We start from the raw sequence: 18,663 nt of genomic DNA, 5'->3' as shown, positions 1-18,663 counted from the left end.
TTTGCGAAAACTGTACAATGTGTATAGGCTTTGTGCTCACATAGTTCTACTCTAAGGAATTTTTGGATGAGAGAAAAATGGCAGAACCAAAGTGAGAAACCCTCCTGGCACTCACAGAATATTTTCTTTATACACCTTAGAATTTAAATGTTTTAAAAGTTTTTTAACTGAAATGTCATTTGCTCTGAGTGAGATTACAAGCAGTTCTAATGTAGAAAGTGTGCTCCTTTCATAAAGATTGAAAATATCTCTTTGAGGTTAAGATCACAGGTTTGTTTCATGAATTCATAATGGCATTATTCGCGAAATGTGTGTGGCCAGTTCCTGTGTGTGAAAAAGACATTTGGTACTCATGCAGAAGAAATCATAAAGCTTCCTCACCATCGGATGCACAGACGCTGAGAAGCTTGAAGAGCTGGCCCTGGACCTTAGCATTGAGCTCGATGATCTCGCAGCCTCGGGCAACATTCTGGTCACAGGTGTTGATCTAAAACATAGAAGATGTTGTACGTCAAACTAACAAATAAACTACCAGAAAAGATGATTTCTCTGAATTCCTACAAAAAGATAACATATATTTGATGCATTAAGCACCCTGAACAGTCCATATCTTCTTGTGCATATTACAGATTTTATTCAGAAAACCGAAACCTAGAAACGTCATGAAGCGGAACCCCTATTCAGCAATCCAGCTCAAAGACTAGCTTTAGTTACCTATATAAACCTGAGACTTTAGTCATTTGTCCAAAGCCTGATTCTGATAAATTATGTTGGTCTTGTAATCTTATCAAAAAATATTCCAAAAAAGTAACACCAAAATCCAGAGACAAGGATGCCAACAGCAAAGTTTCGTTAAGTTCGGACTCCACAGTTATTGGCACAGACATATTGTCTATAATTTTGCATGAATTCTCAAACACCCATCCAACCTTATCATTACGCTTTTGTTTGTCACAACAAAACTGTATTTTTGTTGCAGAAAGCAAAACATTCACATTTTAGATCTGACTAGGTTCACTTGCTGAAAATGTCTCTGCAAAATTCTTACCAGTACACATGTATAGGAGATTTGTGTTTTAGCATGTAAAATAGGGGTTACAATGAAACACCTGCCAAATAATCAGAAAACTAACTCTGGCTAGCAGGTTCTCAGGTACTGTTTGTTTTATTTGTTTGTTGTTTAACACCACACAGAGAATACTCCAGCAATATGGCGGCAGTCTGTAAAAAATTGTCCAGATTGTCCAGCAGGCGCGTAGCAAGCCAATTCTTTCGTGTAAGCCCTATAGGTGGCAAGGCTTAAAATTTTTATAGTATTGAGGGCTTGCTCAACCCTTTTTAGCAACAATCATGTGTAAGCCCGGGCTTTTTTCATAATGGTAGCCACGCCCCTGTCCAGTGATCAACAGCATGAGCATCAAACTACGCAACTGGGATACGATGACATCTCAGATACTGAGAGTCAACCAGTTTTCTGTTCCAACCTTGGATGCCTTCCCACCAGTAACATCATCATGACTGAGCTAGCATCACTAGTCATCAACTACTTCCTTCACAGTAGTAATCCATCTACCTCACCTTGTAGTTCTGCAAACCATTTTTCAAAAATAATTTGGTGTCAGTTTCGATTATCAATATTAATCATTAAAACATAATTCAGACTTTATCGCTGTAATTTCCTTTTGAAAAATTAATCTGCAGTAAACATTACCAACAATGATGATTTGTAAACGTAGACCCGACTCGTCCATTGCGGCACAATGAGAAACGTGTCAAGTAATAAACTAAAATCAATATTCTTCTCCGTCCTAAAAACAGCATCAAATATTGAAGGGTTTTTATTATTCTTATTCATTAGCTTATTTTGAAATCAATAGCCTCAGGAAAAATAAACTTTGTATCCAATCAATAATGTAGGCCATCTCCTTCCCTGACTGGAAGATCAATCCATGGAGGAAAAAGGTTATACCATCATCTCTGGCAGGAGGCTGATAGCCTCACAAGGAAGCCAGATTGATTAAAGCCCAGTTCTGGGGGAGTCTTCATTAGATGTAGTTAGACTCTGAAGCTGGGATGGAATAAAGAACAAAATCAAGGTATAATATGTAAAGCGTTCCACTGTTCATGACATAAAGCATCTTACCTGGGTGTAGTGTGTTACTCTGTTTATGATATGAAGCATCATGAACTATACTACTCAACATTTCATAGGGATATTCCTCCTCCTCCATTGGGTTTTACGCTACTTTTAGCAATATTCCAGCAATATCACGTCGGGGGGCACCAGGTATGGGCTTCACATATTGTACCCATGAGGGGAATCGAACCCGAGATTTCGGCATGACAAGCGAACCTTTAACCACTAGGCTACCCCACCGCCCAAAATAGGGATATTCTTTGTGTAGGGTACACAATTAAAGTGCATCAGTTGCTGTCCTCTAGTTATGGTATAATATGGAACTTGTTGCACTGTCCATGGTACAAAGCATCATGAACTATACTACTCAACATTTCATAGGGATATTCTTAGTGTGGGAAACACAATTCAAACACACAATTCTGTCCTCTAGTTCTGTAATAGCCCAGTATCTCTCTCAAATGTTCAGTTGCATATTTTGCAGTAAATAGGCCATCTTATTTTGATTCTTGCTATTCTTTAATAATCAACAAAGGATATGGATAAAATGTTAATAAGTAACAGTTTGTCAACCATCTTATATACAGATAATTAAAACAATTTGTACCATCAATAAATACAACACTGTATCAAGCCTTGTATTGAGTATTTCCCTTTAATAGCTATTAACACACATCGCTGCAGTCTCAGCTACCACATTCATTGATTTTCATCTTTTGTTTCACAAGTATATTTTTAAAAACCCTTGTAAGTAGCTTGGATGATTATATAAATATTTAACAATAAAACTATGAAACATTTATCATGCAGCAAGAAAATATACAAATTTATCCTCAATTTTCAACATTCTTCACCAACTCAACAAAAGGACATGGAAAACCAGGAATTCATAGAAACTAATAGTCAAATAAACTCATCCTACTTAAAAACCTGATATATTCTTCAACAACAATATATCCCTCGCCTAACAACCTGCTTGTTGATAGTGTGTAGATGATCCTCTCAGCGTGAGACTCGTGATATTGATATGATATTGATATGATGTTGATATAAGCCTGACAAGTCCACTAATGAGGTGGAATAAGAACACTCAGCATGGTGGATAATTCAATATTCCCTACAGGGTTGATTTCACACAATATGCTATGTTATATCAACCAGTCAATGATTAACAGTATTGACGTTCATAACACAGTGCTGCCTTTATCAACTGACCTGCATGCTCAAGTCATGCTCTAGATCATGTCGTAAAGACCTACTATTGATTTTATTTGTCAGACTTGTTCATGAAAAATGTGTAATGCATGTCTTCAAACTGACTAAAAACATTATTTTAATGAATCACAGAAGCATACTTCTAGTTTATATAGAAGAAAGAAATGCTGAACACATTAAGTACATTAATTTGTAATTAGTTACAACTTGTATAACAACTGAATACTCTGGTACATGAGTTGAGTGGGAGGATGAGAGGTGAGGTGAGGTGAAATTGGGTTTAGTGTCATGCTTGAGAATATTTTAGTGTGCTCATATGAATATTTGGCTCATATGACGACGTGCATGCGTGTGTATGTGTATGTGCGGCTGCTTGTACTAGCCCAGACTGAAGCTGGTTTTATAGTGCTAGCCCACTGAGATACCATGCCGCAGTGAAGCATGAATACCCCACTCAGACACATTATACTGACTCCGAGCCGACCAGTCCTTGTGGTACCCATTAATGCCGAGCGCCAGGCAGGGACCAACAAGTACCATATTTTAACGTCTTTTGGTATGACGCTGTCGGGGATCAAACCAAGAACCTTCAGCTCTCAGGGGGATCTAAACCTGTGGGAGGATGAGAATGGAATTGAAGACATTACAGCAGCTGAGCCTCAAGACCATCCGCATATCTGCATAAAAGACACAAACAAATTCACTTTGACCAAACTTATTTGCTTACATACTAATATTCTTCAAAATGTAAATACCAAAGGTTTATTTGATTGTTTGTTATACACCACAGTGTAAAATTACGTAATGCTGGCTTTTCAGGTTGTTTGCCAGTGTGCTTCCATACAGATATTTACTTGCTGATCAAATACAGTGATCTCATGCACCCGGTAGAAGCGAACTACTGCAGTACAGATTGCACAAAGCCCTCTGTTCAGCTTATAGTGGCTATGAGATAGATGATTGTTCTGAGCATGCGTGATATGTGACCCACTTGACAAAACACATGATCAGAAGCAAATTACAAGTCACCACAAACATTGTAGGCAGAATTATTTTTTTTAAATGCCTTCTCACTGCTTGAATATTTTCCAAAGATTTGACTTGAGGGTGTGATAATTTATTGACTATGAAAAAGGAACATAAATACCTAATGAGCAAATAGTAAACTTCAAGACATAAACTGGAGCACTGTAGGATTAGCTTTAAAAACTACAAAGAGGGTATGTTCAGAAGTAGCTCACATTTCATCATTATTGGTTATAATTACCACATAAATAACTGAGCAATCTCCATTTACTATAGGTTGTATTTTCCTCTGTATTTTCCAGCGTATGTACAGTCAGGTTAAAAGAAGTATTTTTTGTTTTTTAAGAATCTAATTCAATAGTTTATTATAAATACATTTTTTGACAAGCTGATGAATGGGTTGTGTGATTCACTTACAGATCTAAATATGATAGAGCAGGTTGAGTCCCCTTGCACTCACTGATCAATCAGTGTCTATCAATACTGGTTAGTTTAAAATCACTCTAAACCAGTCACAGGACTGAGGCAGTAATGTCTTTATTTTCTAAAATTTAATTTAAATGGACTTTTAAAACAGTACAATACAGTTATTTTCCCACACTTTTCACACCAAAGAAATGCAACAGGGTATCCCCAAATACCCAAATAAAATTTGCAACATAAAACTTATATTCTGCAATTTTCGTGACATGACACGTTGGATTAAACGTAATAGTGAATAAAATACGATTCGTTTACAACAAACGTTTTCGATTATCTTCTTTTCAGAAATCCTTTTTAATTTGTGGTCGCGCTGATATTTGCCAATACAAATATACAAATTTAAAGTCAGTTAAATATGACATATCGAAGATAAGAAGAACAGTTTATACTGGCTCCTAATATGAAATACATTCCACTGTCAATGAAGTAAATCAGGTAAATTCAGGAAAATTTATGTTATTTATGTTTGCTTTGGTCTTAACCTCTGTATGTTTCAAAATATCAAAATATGTTTGGATAAATATTGTTCATTTTTCTATCTAGTATTAATGTGCAAAATATTGGTGCAGCTGACCCATATTTAATGACACACCAATTGTTGGAAATCAACCACCCTCTTTACAATGCCTTATGATGAAATTAATTCAGCAGGCTAAAGGTTAAACTGATCTTATGATATATCATAAAAGGTTTAGACATCCTGACATTAAACTCAGATCCTTTCATAACTTGTGTGCCAATAAAGAATGACATAGTGTTTGACGTTTAGTACCAAGCCTACTGAACAAGCAATAATTCTAAGAAAAGAGACACCAAATACAACAATTACAAAACAATAATTGCACAATCCCAAGTGAGCCAATACAAAACCCAAGTAATCAGTATCCCTACCCCCATTCGTTCCTAATCGATTTCAGTCAAGGCTGATAAATACAGGGCTTTAAAATTAATCTACTCATTCAGAGGAGCAGTGTAATCAATTTGAATAGCTTGCGCATGAACCAAACCGAAATAAATGATATCACTTACATTCCTCTGTGACAGCACACTTGAAATATACGTGCAATGAACGTGTTGTGACAGGCATGAAATGGACGTGTGTATGTAGAGTATATATAGGTAAGTATACCACATGAACTGAGAAAGTAATCACAGGCTTATGGAGCATGTAAGAGCATGTCGACTTTGGAATGTGTGGCGGGTAGGTTTAGAATCACTCTGGGGAATTTATCACAGGAGATCCTGTGGAAATCAACAACCCTGCAAAGCCCTACTGTCATAATCAACTGAGGTCCTTTAACAGTTCGCTGGTTATTCTTCATTTCCATAGACTAGTGAAAGCATTACATGGTATCTTGGCTATCTATCAATAACCATTCAACTGTATAGTAATCTGTTGTTAATTATAAACCCTAGCAACCATGGGTCTGTCATATAACATATTGACATCTGTGATATACATCCTATTCAGGAAAATGATTGACATTTCTCAATATTGTGAAGCATTGCAAGAGACACACTTCATTACATACATTGACTTCGTGGTCAACTGGGAACTGTTTGCTTGCAGATCTTTAGATTCATTGCTTACAGTTCAGTAAGAAACTGAAGTTTTATGTTGACTGTACACGAGTGAGTGAGTGAGTGAGTGAGTGAGTGAGTTAGGTTTTACACCGCTTTTAGCAATATTCCAGCAATATCACGTCAGGGGACACCAGAAATGGGGTTCACACATTGTACCCATGTGGGGATTCGAACCCTGGTCTTCAGCGTGAGCAAAGGCTTTAACCACGAGACTACCCCACCGCCCCGACTGTACATGAACAAGGTATTCTACAAGATCGAACCAACTGATACTGCAAGGGCTTATTCAGGGTTTGAACATTTGGCAGACAAACTGGGAATGAATAAGTATTTTGTTCATAGTTTTCCAAAATACTGAGACAGTTTGCATTCAGTGCAATAATGTAAAACAAATAATTAAAAGCTCTTCTTTATAGTCCTGTTATCAATAATAGGCCAGGTACCTCATTAGTAACATGAACACCTGGTGGCGAAGTGTTAATGGTTTCACATATACATGTCCTTCAGCTGGAAATAACACCCTAAAAGCTGGACAGGATCAAACGTTGTTACCACATGGCTTCTGGGGTTTAATCAAGCTGAAAATATGTAGTTTCCAAGATTGACACTTAATTTCTGATTCTTAAGAAATGATAAGAATGTGATTATTTCTGTTTAAATGAATACCTCAGAACTGTTATCTTTCACCTCTTCTACTCAGATGTCATCAAAATACAAATATCAGTGACTTTATTCCCTGTACCGTGTTCCTAATGATAAATTATTAATGATTGGTATTTTTTATTTTAACCAGTTTCATCCCTTTGAAGTTATTTATAGCCCTGTTCAACACCGTGTTTGTAATGAGATGGCTGTTTATGTCATCCATAATTCCTTTTGATCTTGTGCAGGTACAAACAAATCTATTGAACAAGTCAATAACAACACTGTGCTAACCCAGCACACCAACACAAAAAACACAACAAAAGCAATGAAATTAATCCATGTGGAGAGTTAGATAAGATGGGTTAGGGAAATCGATTTACTATCACCAAATACCTGGTAAACATGTCCTTCATTACGAAACATCTGCAATGGTTCCAACTCTTCCTGCTAGCTTCCTTTTAAATATCAGAGGTCAGAATCACTTAATGATGGTAGTCAAACCGACATCCAAGCCTTCCATAACTACAACTCATCACAAGGACCATACAGTCCATAAGGATGTCATCTCTTGTTGTCTTGTTCATTGCCTGATCAACCATAATCTTACTGTAACATATGTCATATTCAGGATTACTCTTTCTCAGTAAGTACAGATTCTAGCACGTTTTGGGGTTGAGTCCCATCAGGGATTTGAACCCACACTCTCTGAGCAAGGAACCTAATCACAGCAACTCTGCGATCTAACCAATCAGTCACTGTGGTTTCCACAAAATGGAAGTCTAACTACTGGTAGTCTACATCAGGTTCTTTGTGTACCCCTCTGCCAACTGTAAATTGGCATGGCTCCCTTGTACATACCTATGAATACACACAAAGACATTGAGAAAGAATGTTATGTTTGGGTTTACACTTTCTTGGGATTACAGATTCTAGTACTTTTGGGAGTTAAGTCCCATCTGGGATTTGAACCACATTTTGTTATCAAAGCACCTAATCACCAGCACACTGTCAGCAATGTGAAAGGCATTGTGTATTCATAGTCTCACTGATTATCTGGAACATTTTTCGATGATTGGTAAGGCCAGACGAATTTTATTTCTTGTTTTACAGATTTTTGTCCTCAGATAACCTAAAGGCAGGAGGGGAAAAAATAAAAATAAAATCACCAGTCAAACTAATATTCCTTCTAAATATGCAAAGTATGTTACTTTCGACAATTTATGAAGTGTATATGGGCAAAAAACAATCTAGAAACAAAATTTCTTGTATGTTTACATTTTTGGCAATAACAACATTAGGATTTTTTTTTGGAGCAGGGAATTTTTTATTTTATTTATTCTTGAAAAAATATGACAGGCAGATCCGTAAAGCAAGAAATAAAATTGGTCTGGCCTAATCAAAACAAAATCACAATTCTTTTTAATACTATTTCTTATCAGAGTAACAAATTACAGGGGTCACTGAAAAGTGATCAGCAAAACTTTCATTATTTATGACCACATCATACATAACCATCCATGTTCATTTGCACACTCATAGTTAACAATGTGTGTCTAACAGTACCCAAATACCATAATTACACTACAACAACGTCTCTGTTTAACACAGGGCAATAAATATATTAACCTCTAGGCCTAGACGGACCATGGACACTGTAACACAACTATACTAACTCAGGGCTCCAGATAATTTTTCATGATCAGAAGTATGTACCCCTTATGTTTTCTATATAGGAGTACTGGAAAACAATAAGAGTACATTTAGAGTACTGAATGGAATTTAATGGAGTATCAGTAATCTTGTGTTTCGTTTCATATATGCACCACAACATTGCTACTCTTGTGTAAACAGGTCAATAAACAATAAAACAATACGTTTTCAGATAAATACATCTGTAAATGATTGTAAGACCATACACCATTGCTGTGGTGCGTATCTGCTATGTTTTCTAAATTATTTCCTACCGTATCGTGCTTATTTTATATCCATACATACGCCGATACGGCCCTTATCTGGAGCCCCGTAACTAGTGTTGACGAGTGAGCCAGGCTAAACCTCAAAACCACTCAAACCATAAAGTCGTTTTGATAAGGCTGTCGGGAATATGAACTGTAGGCACATAGTGGGAACATCCCGCTTTTTTGCCACTTTTAGCAATATTCCAGTAATATCATGACAGGGGACAACAGAAATGGACTTCATGCATTGTACCCCTTGGGGAATCAAACTTGGGTCTTCGGTGTGACAAGTAAAGTCTTTTACCACTAGACTAACCCACCACCTCTTATACTAACTGTAACAGGCTTGATCTCTGTATTTGTACAAGGTGTGTTCAACATATTGCATTTGGTCTAAACTCCCTTTGGAAGTTACATCAAATGTTACCAATTAATTGTAATATCTTTTGCCAAATACAATGCATTGTTAAAATGTTGTCTAACTGATTTTCATAAAGACATTTTTCAAAGGGAGCAGGTAGAATACATACTAGGTTATTTTTTCTGCGAATTTGCAGTCATAACATATCTTTCACAGGCCCCTTACTATTTTCCAACACATATCGGAATGCACCACAACAGAGCCACTAAGTATTGCACTAACTATAACACTATAGACACTTGAATAGCTCCTCCCATACAGACCCCCACAATGTGGGTAGTTGGTCTGTTGTACCTTAAGCCTGGTCATTAAATACCTGTGGACAACGGGTTACATTAAAGTCCTCACATACACTCCCGTCAACACTATTCCCCTTCACTGACACACAAACAGCCCACTCTAAACCAACCATGCACACAGCCAGTCCCAGCAGTATTTATGACACGCGTAAACAAACCAAGAAATAACTTCACCCCCAACTCACCTTTCCTCAGAGAAATCCTGGAAAATATTTCCAAGAAGTAATGGCACTGTGCCAAAGAAGGCAATTTTGGTTGAGTTGATCTAACAAATACCTTCAGTGTCAAACTCAACAGGATATGATATTGTATACTGAAGCACTTCTTGACCTCTACATATGAATATACCGACAGTCCCACCTTTCACTCATTATGATTACATGCATGTTTGATTCAAGAATTGATTGAAACTGAGTGTTTCAATAAATTCAAATATGTGACTAAAATATCACTTAATTTTTCAATTCAATAAATTTGATAAAACAAAAACCAATGGGAAAAAAAAATAATTCTGATCCAAACTGAAGTACCAAAATGTATTGATGACAACCATAAAACACCCATCCCTCTCAGATTAGGTACCCTTGATTCCCAATAAGCAGCTCTTCGGGTTGTATTTTAACACTCCATTCCGCACTACCAGCTATATTACAGCAGGCTGTTTATGACCAGTCATCCACATCGTCAGGTTACGATGACACGCAGTCAATAACGTTGCTGAACCTAACCAGTCAAGTTTGTTTCTGTGTTGTTCAACACTGCACTCAGCAATATTCCAACTATATTGTGTCAGTCTGTAAATAATCAAGTCTGGACCAGTGATCAGTATCATGAGCATCAATCTGCGCAATTGGTATACGACGACACTTGCCAACTAAGTCAGCAAGCCTGACCCCCGACCCTGTTAGTCACCTCTAACAACAAGCATGGGTTGCTGAAGACCAATTCTAACCCAGATCTTCACAGCTAACCAATCAAGTTAGAAAGGCTCTAGCAGCTAGGTCCTAGAATCACCCTTGGATCACCCTTGGATCACCTCTGATGTCAGTTACTGTATATAACTTCTAGATGTTACCAAGAAACAAACGACACCCCAAAAGAGTCATAACACCTTTAATTCATTCTTTGGGAAACCTTTACAAGCGTATGTCAGTAATCTTATAAATCAATTTCCAACATTGAAACCTTACAAATACCTGAAGTATATACCTTGTGTGGCTTCCAGATCTAAGTCTTTAAGTTATAATCCCACCACCAAACAGTCACTAACACCTCTCCTTGTGCCGGGATCCATATTACACAAGCTGGGATTCAAACACCACAAGAAGTAATGGCTGTTTTCTCTAGACATGTACCACTCCACTGAATCTGTAGCTTGGCATGACGTCTTCTGACTAGGGGGTACTTTATGAACATAATCCCTGCCTGAGGCAGATACCAGGTGTATTTTGGCCATGAGGATCAGAACTAAGGTGAATCAATTTCAGGAATTGTTGTAGAACTTCACAATACATGTCAACTATTCACATTGTTTTGTTTTACTGACTGACTGACTGACTGAGTTTGGTTTTACGCCGCTTTCAGCAATATTCCAGCAACATCACGGCGGGGTACACCAGAAATGGGCTTCACACATTGTGCCCATGTGGGGATTCGAACCCGGGTCTTCGGCGTGACGAGCCAACGCTTTAACCATTAGGCTACCCCACCGCCCCCTGTTTTGTTTTAAGCTATTTTGATGACATCACTCTATTGTTGTTGGAGGTAATTCTAAGCCCAGAATTTAATGACCATTCTGAACATGCCTTTAACAAGTAAAACTGATGCAGTCATAGGTCATTGTGAAAAACTATAGAGTAATAATCATATATCAGCTATAACATATCTCAAGCTGTTGAGGGCAGAGGGGTAGACAAGTGGTTAAAGCCTTCGCTCGTCACGCCGAAACCCCGGGTTCGATTTCCCACATGTGTAAAATGTGTGAAGCCAATTTCTGGTGTCCGCCACCATGACATAGCAGGAATATTGCTAAAAGCAACATAAAACTGAACTCACTCACTCACTCAAGATGGAGAAATCACTCTCTATTAATCCATTAATTCTACTTCAAAGATGAACAGACTAGAGTGATACCTAAAAATACTGACTAACTTTCAATTTCAGATTGTGCAATGCCTATGGCCATGCAATAGTTAGATGTTCTAAAGATACATGACACTGTGCAGCTAGTACATGTTGTATCTAGGGTCTGATCAAGACTGAGCAGCTTGCTGGCTTTCAATATCACTGTCCTGACAAGTGTCTGAAATAGATAGCTGCCTCTTGTCACACAACTGGTAACATGTCGGTCTGGGCAGGTAAAATATATAATTACCTGTTCGGTACTCTGGAAGAAAATTATATTACTACATTGACAATCTTGAATCAGACTGTCCTGACTTACTCATTCGAGAGCAAGAGCTTTGTGATTATACAGCTGTAAATTTTAAATCTGAGAAATATGACAATGAATATATAGTTACAACTGCAGGCCTGCACTTTTCAAGATGGCTAGTTACGTAAATGAGTCCCCTGCCCACCTGGCTTGCTGGGACTAAAGTGAGTGAGTGAGTATGGTTTTACGCCGCTTTTAGCAATATTCCAGCAATATCACGGCGGGGGGCACCAGAAATGGTTTTCACACATTGTACCCATGTGGGGAATCGAACCCGGGTCTTCGGCGTGACGAGCGAACGCTTTAACCACTAGACTACCCCACGGCCCCTGCTGGGACTAAAGGATATCACCAACACTGGTCTGAACATTAATTTCTTCTTGAGGTGTATATTGATAAGGTGCATAAGTAACCATGGTTTCAAATAGTTTTCAATAACATTCCAACATCGCAAGAAATGGGCTTAACATTGTACCCATGTAGGTAATCAAACCAGAGCTTTTGGCATGATGAGAAAACGTTTAAACCACTATGCTTACCCATAGCCCAAATTAGATGGGAGGAATTTGTCAGTTGAGATGAATCAGTTTACTCTAGCCATTAACTTGTAGTGCAATTTATTTTCACATCATGTGAATTTTAATTATATAATCAAGCATTAACTTCGATTATAAGTAGTAGATAATTCTTGCAATATAAATACATATCTTGTTATAACAGTGTTCATTACCCAACAAAGTTCTGCTGAACTAAACATATGTAATGTACTTGTCTGAGTTCAATTGTCTTTTTGAATTGGTGCCATAATTCTATTTTTCACAACAGCCAGCAACTCTCCATACACAAGCAAAGAAAAATGCATGGAGTCATTGTATTCTGTATTACTCAGTGGTGTTCACAGTCATAATGTTTAAAGGAGACATACACCCCATGCATGGAGTCACCTCATTTGTAGGGTATTAGAATGTTAAGGCTTTTAAGGGGCATTCATAAGTTGTATCACTGGTTCAGGCACCAAGGAGGCAGGGGTATAAGAACACTGGTCAAGGGCATATCATCAACCCATGGGCCCCAAGGGACCAGTGAACAACGATTTATCTTGCCGAACATCTTAATGTTAATTTTGAATTGTTTGAAGCACAGGTACAAATCTTTTTGTAGCCATTGCTAGATTTGGCTGACAAGAAAAACAGATTTAGAGTTATCTCCCTTCCATTGATTTGCATTCGCAAAACATCGGTAATTTCCGTACATCATACGTGATTCAATGTTATTCAAGATAAAGAATTACTACCACGAAATACCAAATGAGTTGCCATTGACAGCAGGGTACATTGAAATGTTACTTGCTTGTAAGCGGGGTACATTGAAAATAATAGAAGAGCGCTCAGCCAATCAGAAAGCAACATTTATGTGTGAGGTAAGATAATAACTGTTATCATTATTTTGGCTAGTGCCAATAAACGTTTCATAGATCTTCAAATGAAGTCTTAGTTTATATGAAATATTCTGAGGATCCTTCAAGAGTAAAACCCCTCACGGAAATCATAGCCCTATATTTCCTAATGCATTGGAAACTGCCTTTAAATCAACAATAATTATATACAGACATATCCATTTATTGGAAGGTCATATACCTATTCCAAAATAAAGATGACACATGGCATCATGATGCACTGATCTTAGCAACACCACGACATTAGGAATGGCTGGTGTATACATGAAATATAGATGCACCAGTGCCAGTACAATGCCTGTATCGGAGGACAATGACTCCCGCACTGATGCAGTGGCTTGTGACGTCTCGGTGATGACTGCATGGGAAGCAGCATTGATTTTCCCGGCATGTCAGAACCTTAGACCTCCTTATTGATTGCTGTAGGTTTTCAGTAAACTTCCAGGAAGCAGCTGAGAAATTGAATTCAGTAGGAATGGAATGTTTCTATATCATCTTTGTGTGTGTGAACTAACTAATGCTTCTACCAGTATTCCTGTCAAGTCCACCATTTATTTGATGAACACAGAGTCTGGCTGTAGGTATATAATACCCTGAAATTCATGAATGTTTAGTGTTTGAAAAAAAAATAATATGTCATCGTGGCCAAGGTGTCCATTGTCATTGCTCTAAATTTCTAAAGTAAAGATTTAGGTGGTTGCCAGATTAAATCATGCAGCAAAGACAGCCTTTTGCCTTGAGCCATCAGAGACAACCCTCTGCGCAGCACCCATCATGCAGCCAGAGGCAAGGAAGCTTCAGAGACAAGCGCAACACCCATCATGCAGCCAGAGACAAGGAAGTTCACTGCGCAGCACCCATCACACCCAAAGACAAGGAAGTTTGCTGTGCAGCACCCATAACACAGCCAGACCCACTGACAAGCTCTGCACAGCACCCATAACACCGTAAGAGACATTGACCCATTACAAAAGAGTAGAGTGTCATCATTACCCCTAGTACCGTGCATCACAATACCTCAAGATGTGTTTCTGGAGAAACCAATAGTTTTACTGCTGGGAGTGTTTGCTTTGATCTTTCATCTTTATTGTAAAGCAAATGTTTATGATTATCATCAGTGTTTACTTGCGTTTTAGTAATGACTAGATAAACATAAACTTCTCTATCTGAGAAACAGTCCAATAAATCAATATCACACCATGTATCTCCAGCAGAGCCTCCCTGTCACTCTATACAAGTACATGCTAAAAAATCAATAGAATATCTCTATTTATCCAATAAAATAAACAGTAATATCATCAACCAAAACTGGGCCACTTAAAACAATTATCAAATAATGTACTTGTCAATATTATTGTTCCTGGTTTTTTACAAATTGCCTATGACTATTAAATGATTATCGCATCAAGTGCAACATTAAAAAAATGTGTTTTTCTTTTCCTTTTCTGATCTAATTCATATGTCAAATGCAAACTGGTGTCTAACAAGACACAACCTCAAAAAGATTAAATTCACATATAACCAGGTGTGTTAACTAGGGATTGGTTTGGTTATTGTGGGTTTATTTTTAAAGGAATTTCACCATAGAAATGTAGGTAATTAGGTGATAGTATATACACTACTCAAAGAGAACACCTGATTTTTTCATACGACTACAGTCATCACAGAATGACAAATTACCTATATTATTGTCTTAAATTTCAATCGTCACAATATTGCTGGAAATTGCTAAAATCTTCGTAAAACCACACTCACTCACTTAAATTTTCTAAACACAACCGTAAGTGGTTTAGCTCTACAAATCACCTGAATTAATAAATTGAAAACAAAACCATAAATTACTTAGCCAGGTTTAACAGATTATCGTCTTTCCATATCCTACGCGATATTGACCATCTCACCAATGACATCAGCTGTGACGTGGAGGGGTTTTATGTCACACTTCCATTACATAACCACGGCTACCACTGTTTGTTTGTAGTGACCATACTGCACTGCACTGACCAGATGACCACTGGGAGCAGGTGCATGTGTCTAGATCAATACACAGTGGTCATATCGCATCGTGATCTATGACCTATCAATGTTTGACACATAAGTATATATCTGTCAACTACAAGAAATTTATGACGTCAGTCAATGGCTTATCAATAGTTGTATTGGCACTGACAAATTAGTATCATACATCTTGACGTGAAACATTTTACGTGTAAGGCCTATACATGTCAACTTCTTGTGACGTTTTCATTTCATAAATCGTACATACTTTAAACATGAAAAAACAGTCTACTGTCACAGTGGAATTATTTTAGGTTTGGCTTATTTGAAACTGACATTTATATCAGAATAGATTAGAATTTAATATTCTTATTTCATTTAATTTACTCTGTATGTAAACAAGTTAAAACATGAGTTTGTCCCCACAACAAATTTGACACTGGATTAATATATTTGGTAAATACAAAGTGAATTCTATATGCCTACCCTGGAAAAAGCAGTTGTGCCCAGAGGCCCAGATAAGCTGCGTATCCAGGTAAAATACGCATAGAAAATTTCCCATTACGCATTGAAAAATAATTCTTGCCTACCAATTATGCATTTAAAATGTTAGATACGCAAAAAGTTTATAACAAATGCGTACGGAGTATATTTATAAAAATCGCTTGCGTTATGAAAAAGACATCGATTGCTATCAAGTTGTACTGCTAGTATAGGACAAGTGTTGTATTGTCAGTATAGGATGAGTGATTTTTTATGCAATCATTTCCATTATATTTAAGTTGGTTTTGATTAGGTATGACATAAGGCAGAACATACCTGCTTAGTAAACTTACTCAATGACATAATACTTAGGTGAGTAAAATGACTGAAATACGCACATATTTGAAAGCAGTGGGTAACGGAAAATGAAATACCCACTCAACATTCATATTACCCACTCCAAAAAAATACAGTGGGTACAGTACCCACATGAGCTAATTCTTATCTGGAGCTCTGGTTGTGCCATTAAAATCATTGAAAATTAAATACATAAATGAAAACTTTCCTCACATTTATACTATTCCTATGGCAACCATTTGTTAGTGACTGACATTTACTCCGATCTCAAGCCATACCACAACTGTAACCAGGGACTGGGGTGATAGTGAAAATGGGTCTTCAGCATGACGACCAACCATTTTGACAAGGCTAATCCCTCTCCTAAAACCACAATTTCTAATGCTGCTAATAAAAACCCCAAGGAACATAATGTTATACAGTCTTCCCTTTGTTGAGAATATTCAACTCTGGATTGTAAGCAAATTAAAAAAAGCTATAATGGGATACATTTATAAATGGGCTGGCATGTTGAAAGGAAAATTACACAACCAAATATTAAAAGTTCTCGCTCAATGGTATAAAATATATATTTTATGACTTCTGAAGGCAAAGTATGATAAAAGCCAGTACCAACAGATATGTGTTGAAACTGGACCATTTAACTCGAGTTATTGCACTGTAAATTACATGAGAGAAAAAATACAGCACAGACAAGATCAGTGAACCCCAACTTGCAGTCCAATCCTGAGTTCTCGATATCAGACTTTAACAGTTATTTGGACGGGTCAGGCAATTGTTAAAATTTGGAATCGCTCCAAAACCGGGTCTGGACCGGTTCAGTGAATGGCGGTAATATTGCTGAGTGAGTACATTTCGTGACAATTTGTAGTAGAAATTTTACAACCACGAGGAAATAAAATCAATCATGTAGCATGTCTACCTTCGTTTTGCAAATTAGTCTGGATATGATCACAAACGTTAGTTTTTCGCGTCTAAAGGTTACCCTAGCAACGGAATCCGAACTACACAAACGAACTGTCAAAATGTTTATTGCCAATTTAGAAATGAAAATAGCACCGACAATCAAGAACTCTTGCTGAAATATAACCCTGCATCGTATACTCACATAATAATCACTCAGCCACTTTTCTAGCTTATCCTGTAGAACTGTAAAAGTTCCAATATTCACCAATCGTCTCAGCGAGTCGGCCATTTTCCAAGCTTCCCTTACAACCGAATGCTCGTCTGCTGGCGCATGCGTTCAATAACGGGCACCTGATGTCACGTGACATAGCTACAGCAATCACTCGAGCATGTTGAGCGATAAGAGCGATCGTTACGGCTATAATATTAGCGGGGGGAAGAAGAATTGCTTAATTAAGAACAACAAAGAAAGAGGATTACTTACAGGCCATTTACCTAATAACAACATTGTCTGCAGCTCACGATATTTACAAAGAAAATTCCAATAGTTTGAAACAGTATTCCTACCATTGACAAAATGACAAATCTGTTACTAACAGGCTTTATAATAAATTTCCTTGACTAATCTTGTATATATCATCTTATAGCATTGGGATACATTGTTAATTTCTTAGCCCGATTGATTCATGGGATAATATATGGAACGTTTGCATGCAGATTATATTAATTCGTTTGATATAGTTGCATTAATGCATGACTTTTAAGACCCGTGAAGATCCGGGTTGGAATTGATCTTCAGTAACTCGTGCTTGTCGTAAGTGAGTGAGTGAGTTGAGTTTTACGCCGCTTTTAGCAATATTACAGCAACATCACGACGGGGAACACCAGAAATGGGCTTCACACAATGTACCCATGTGGGGAATCGGCGTGACGAGCGAACACTTTAACCACTAGACTACCCGACCACCCCCTTGTCGTAAGAGGCGACTAACGGGTTCGGGTGGTCAGGCTCGCTGACTTGGTTGACACGTCATCGTATCCCAACTGCGCAGATCTATGCTCATGCTGTTGATCACTGGGTTGTGTGGACCAGGCTCGTTTATTTACAGACCACCGCCATAAAGCTGGAATACTGCTGAGTGCGTCGTAAAACTAAACTCACTCACTCACTCACTCGTATGAGTTTGGAATGTTTTAATGTATATTTCCTTTCTGTATATATTGCAATTGATGTATTAAAACCAGTTATGCATTCAGGTAT

At 37.6% G+C, this 18,663-nt stretch overlaps 1 protein-coding gene across 8 annotated transcripts in view; it reads right to left on the bottom strand.

Annotated features, from left to right (window-relative positions):
* LOC124287028 (mitochondria-eating protein-like) overlaps positions 1–17,718 on the bottom strand; it is a 31,135-nt gene extending 13,417 nt beyond the window's left edge. For all 8 annotated transcript variants that reach the window (XM_046723494.1, XM_046723488.1, XM_046723491.1 and 5 more), the window contains exons 1-2: positions 17,605–17,718; positions 382–487 (exon numbers count right to left, since the gene is read on the bottom strand). In XM_046723494.1, the coding sequence (XP_046579450.1) occupies positions 382–487; positions 17,605–17,691 (193 nt within the window). In that variant the 5' untranslated portion in view covers positions 17,692–17,718. The remainder of the gene's footprint in view (positions 1–381; positions 488–17,604) is intronic.
* Positions 17,719–18,663: the final 945 nt, after the last annotated feature.

Source organism: Haliotis rubra, unplaced genomic scaffold (assembly GCF_003918875.1).
Source record: "Haliotis rubra isolate DU_JTF1 unplaced genomic scaffold, ASM391887v1 Scf399, whole genome shotgun sequence".
Lineage (NCBI taxonomy): Eukaryota > Metazoa > Mollusca > Gastropoda > Lepetellida > Haliotidae > Haliotis > Haliotis rubra.
Note: the sequence above shows the minus strand (reverse complement) of the source record. Positions and strands in the feature narration are given on the sequence as shown.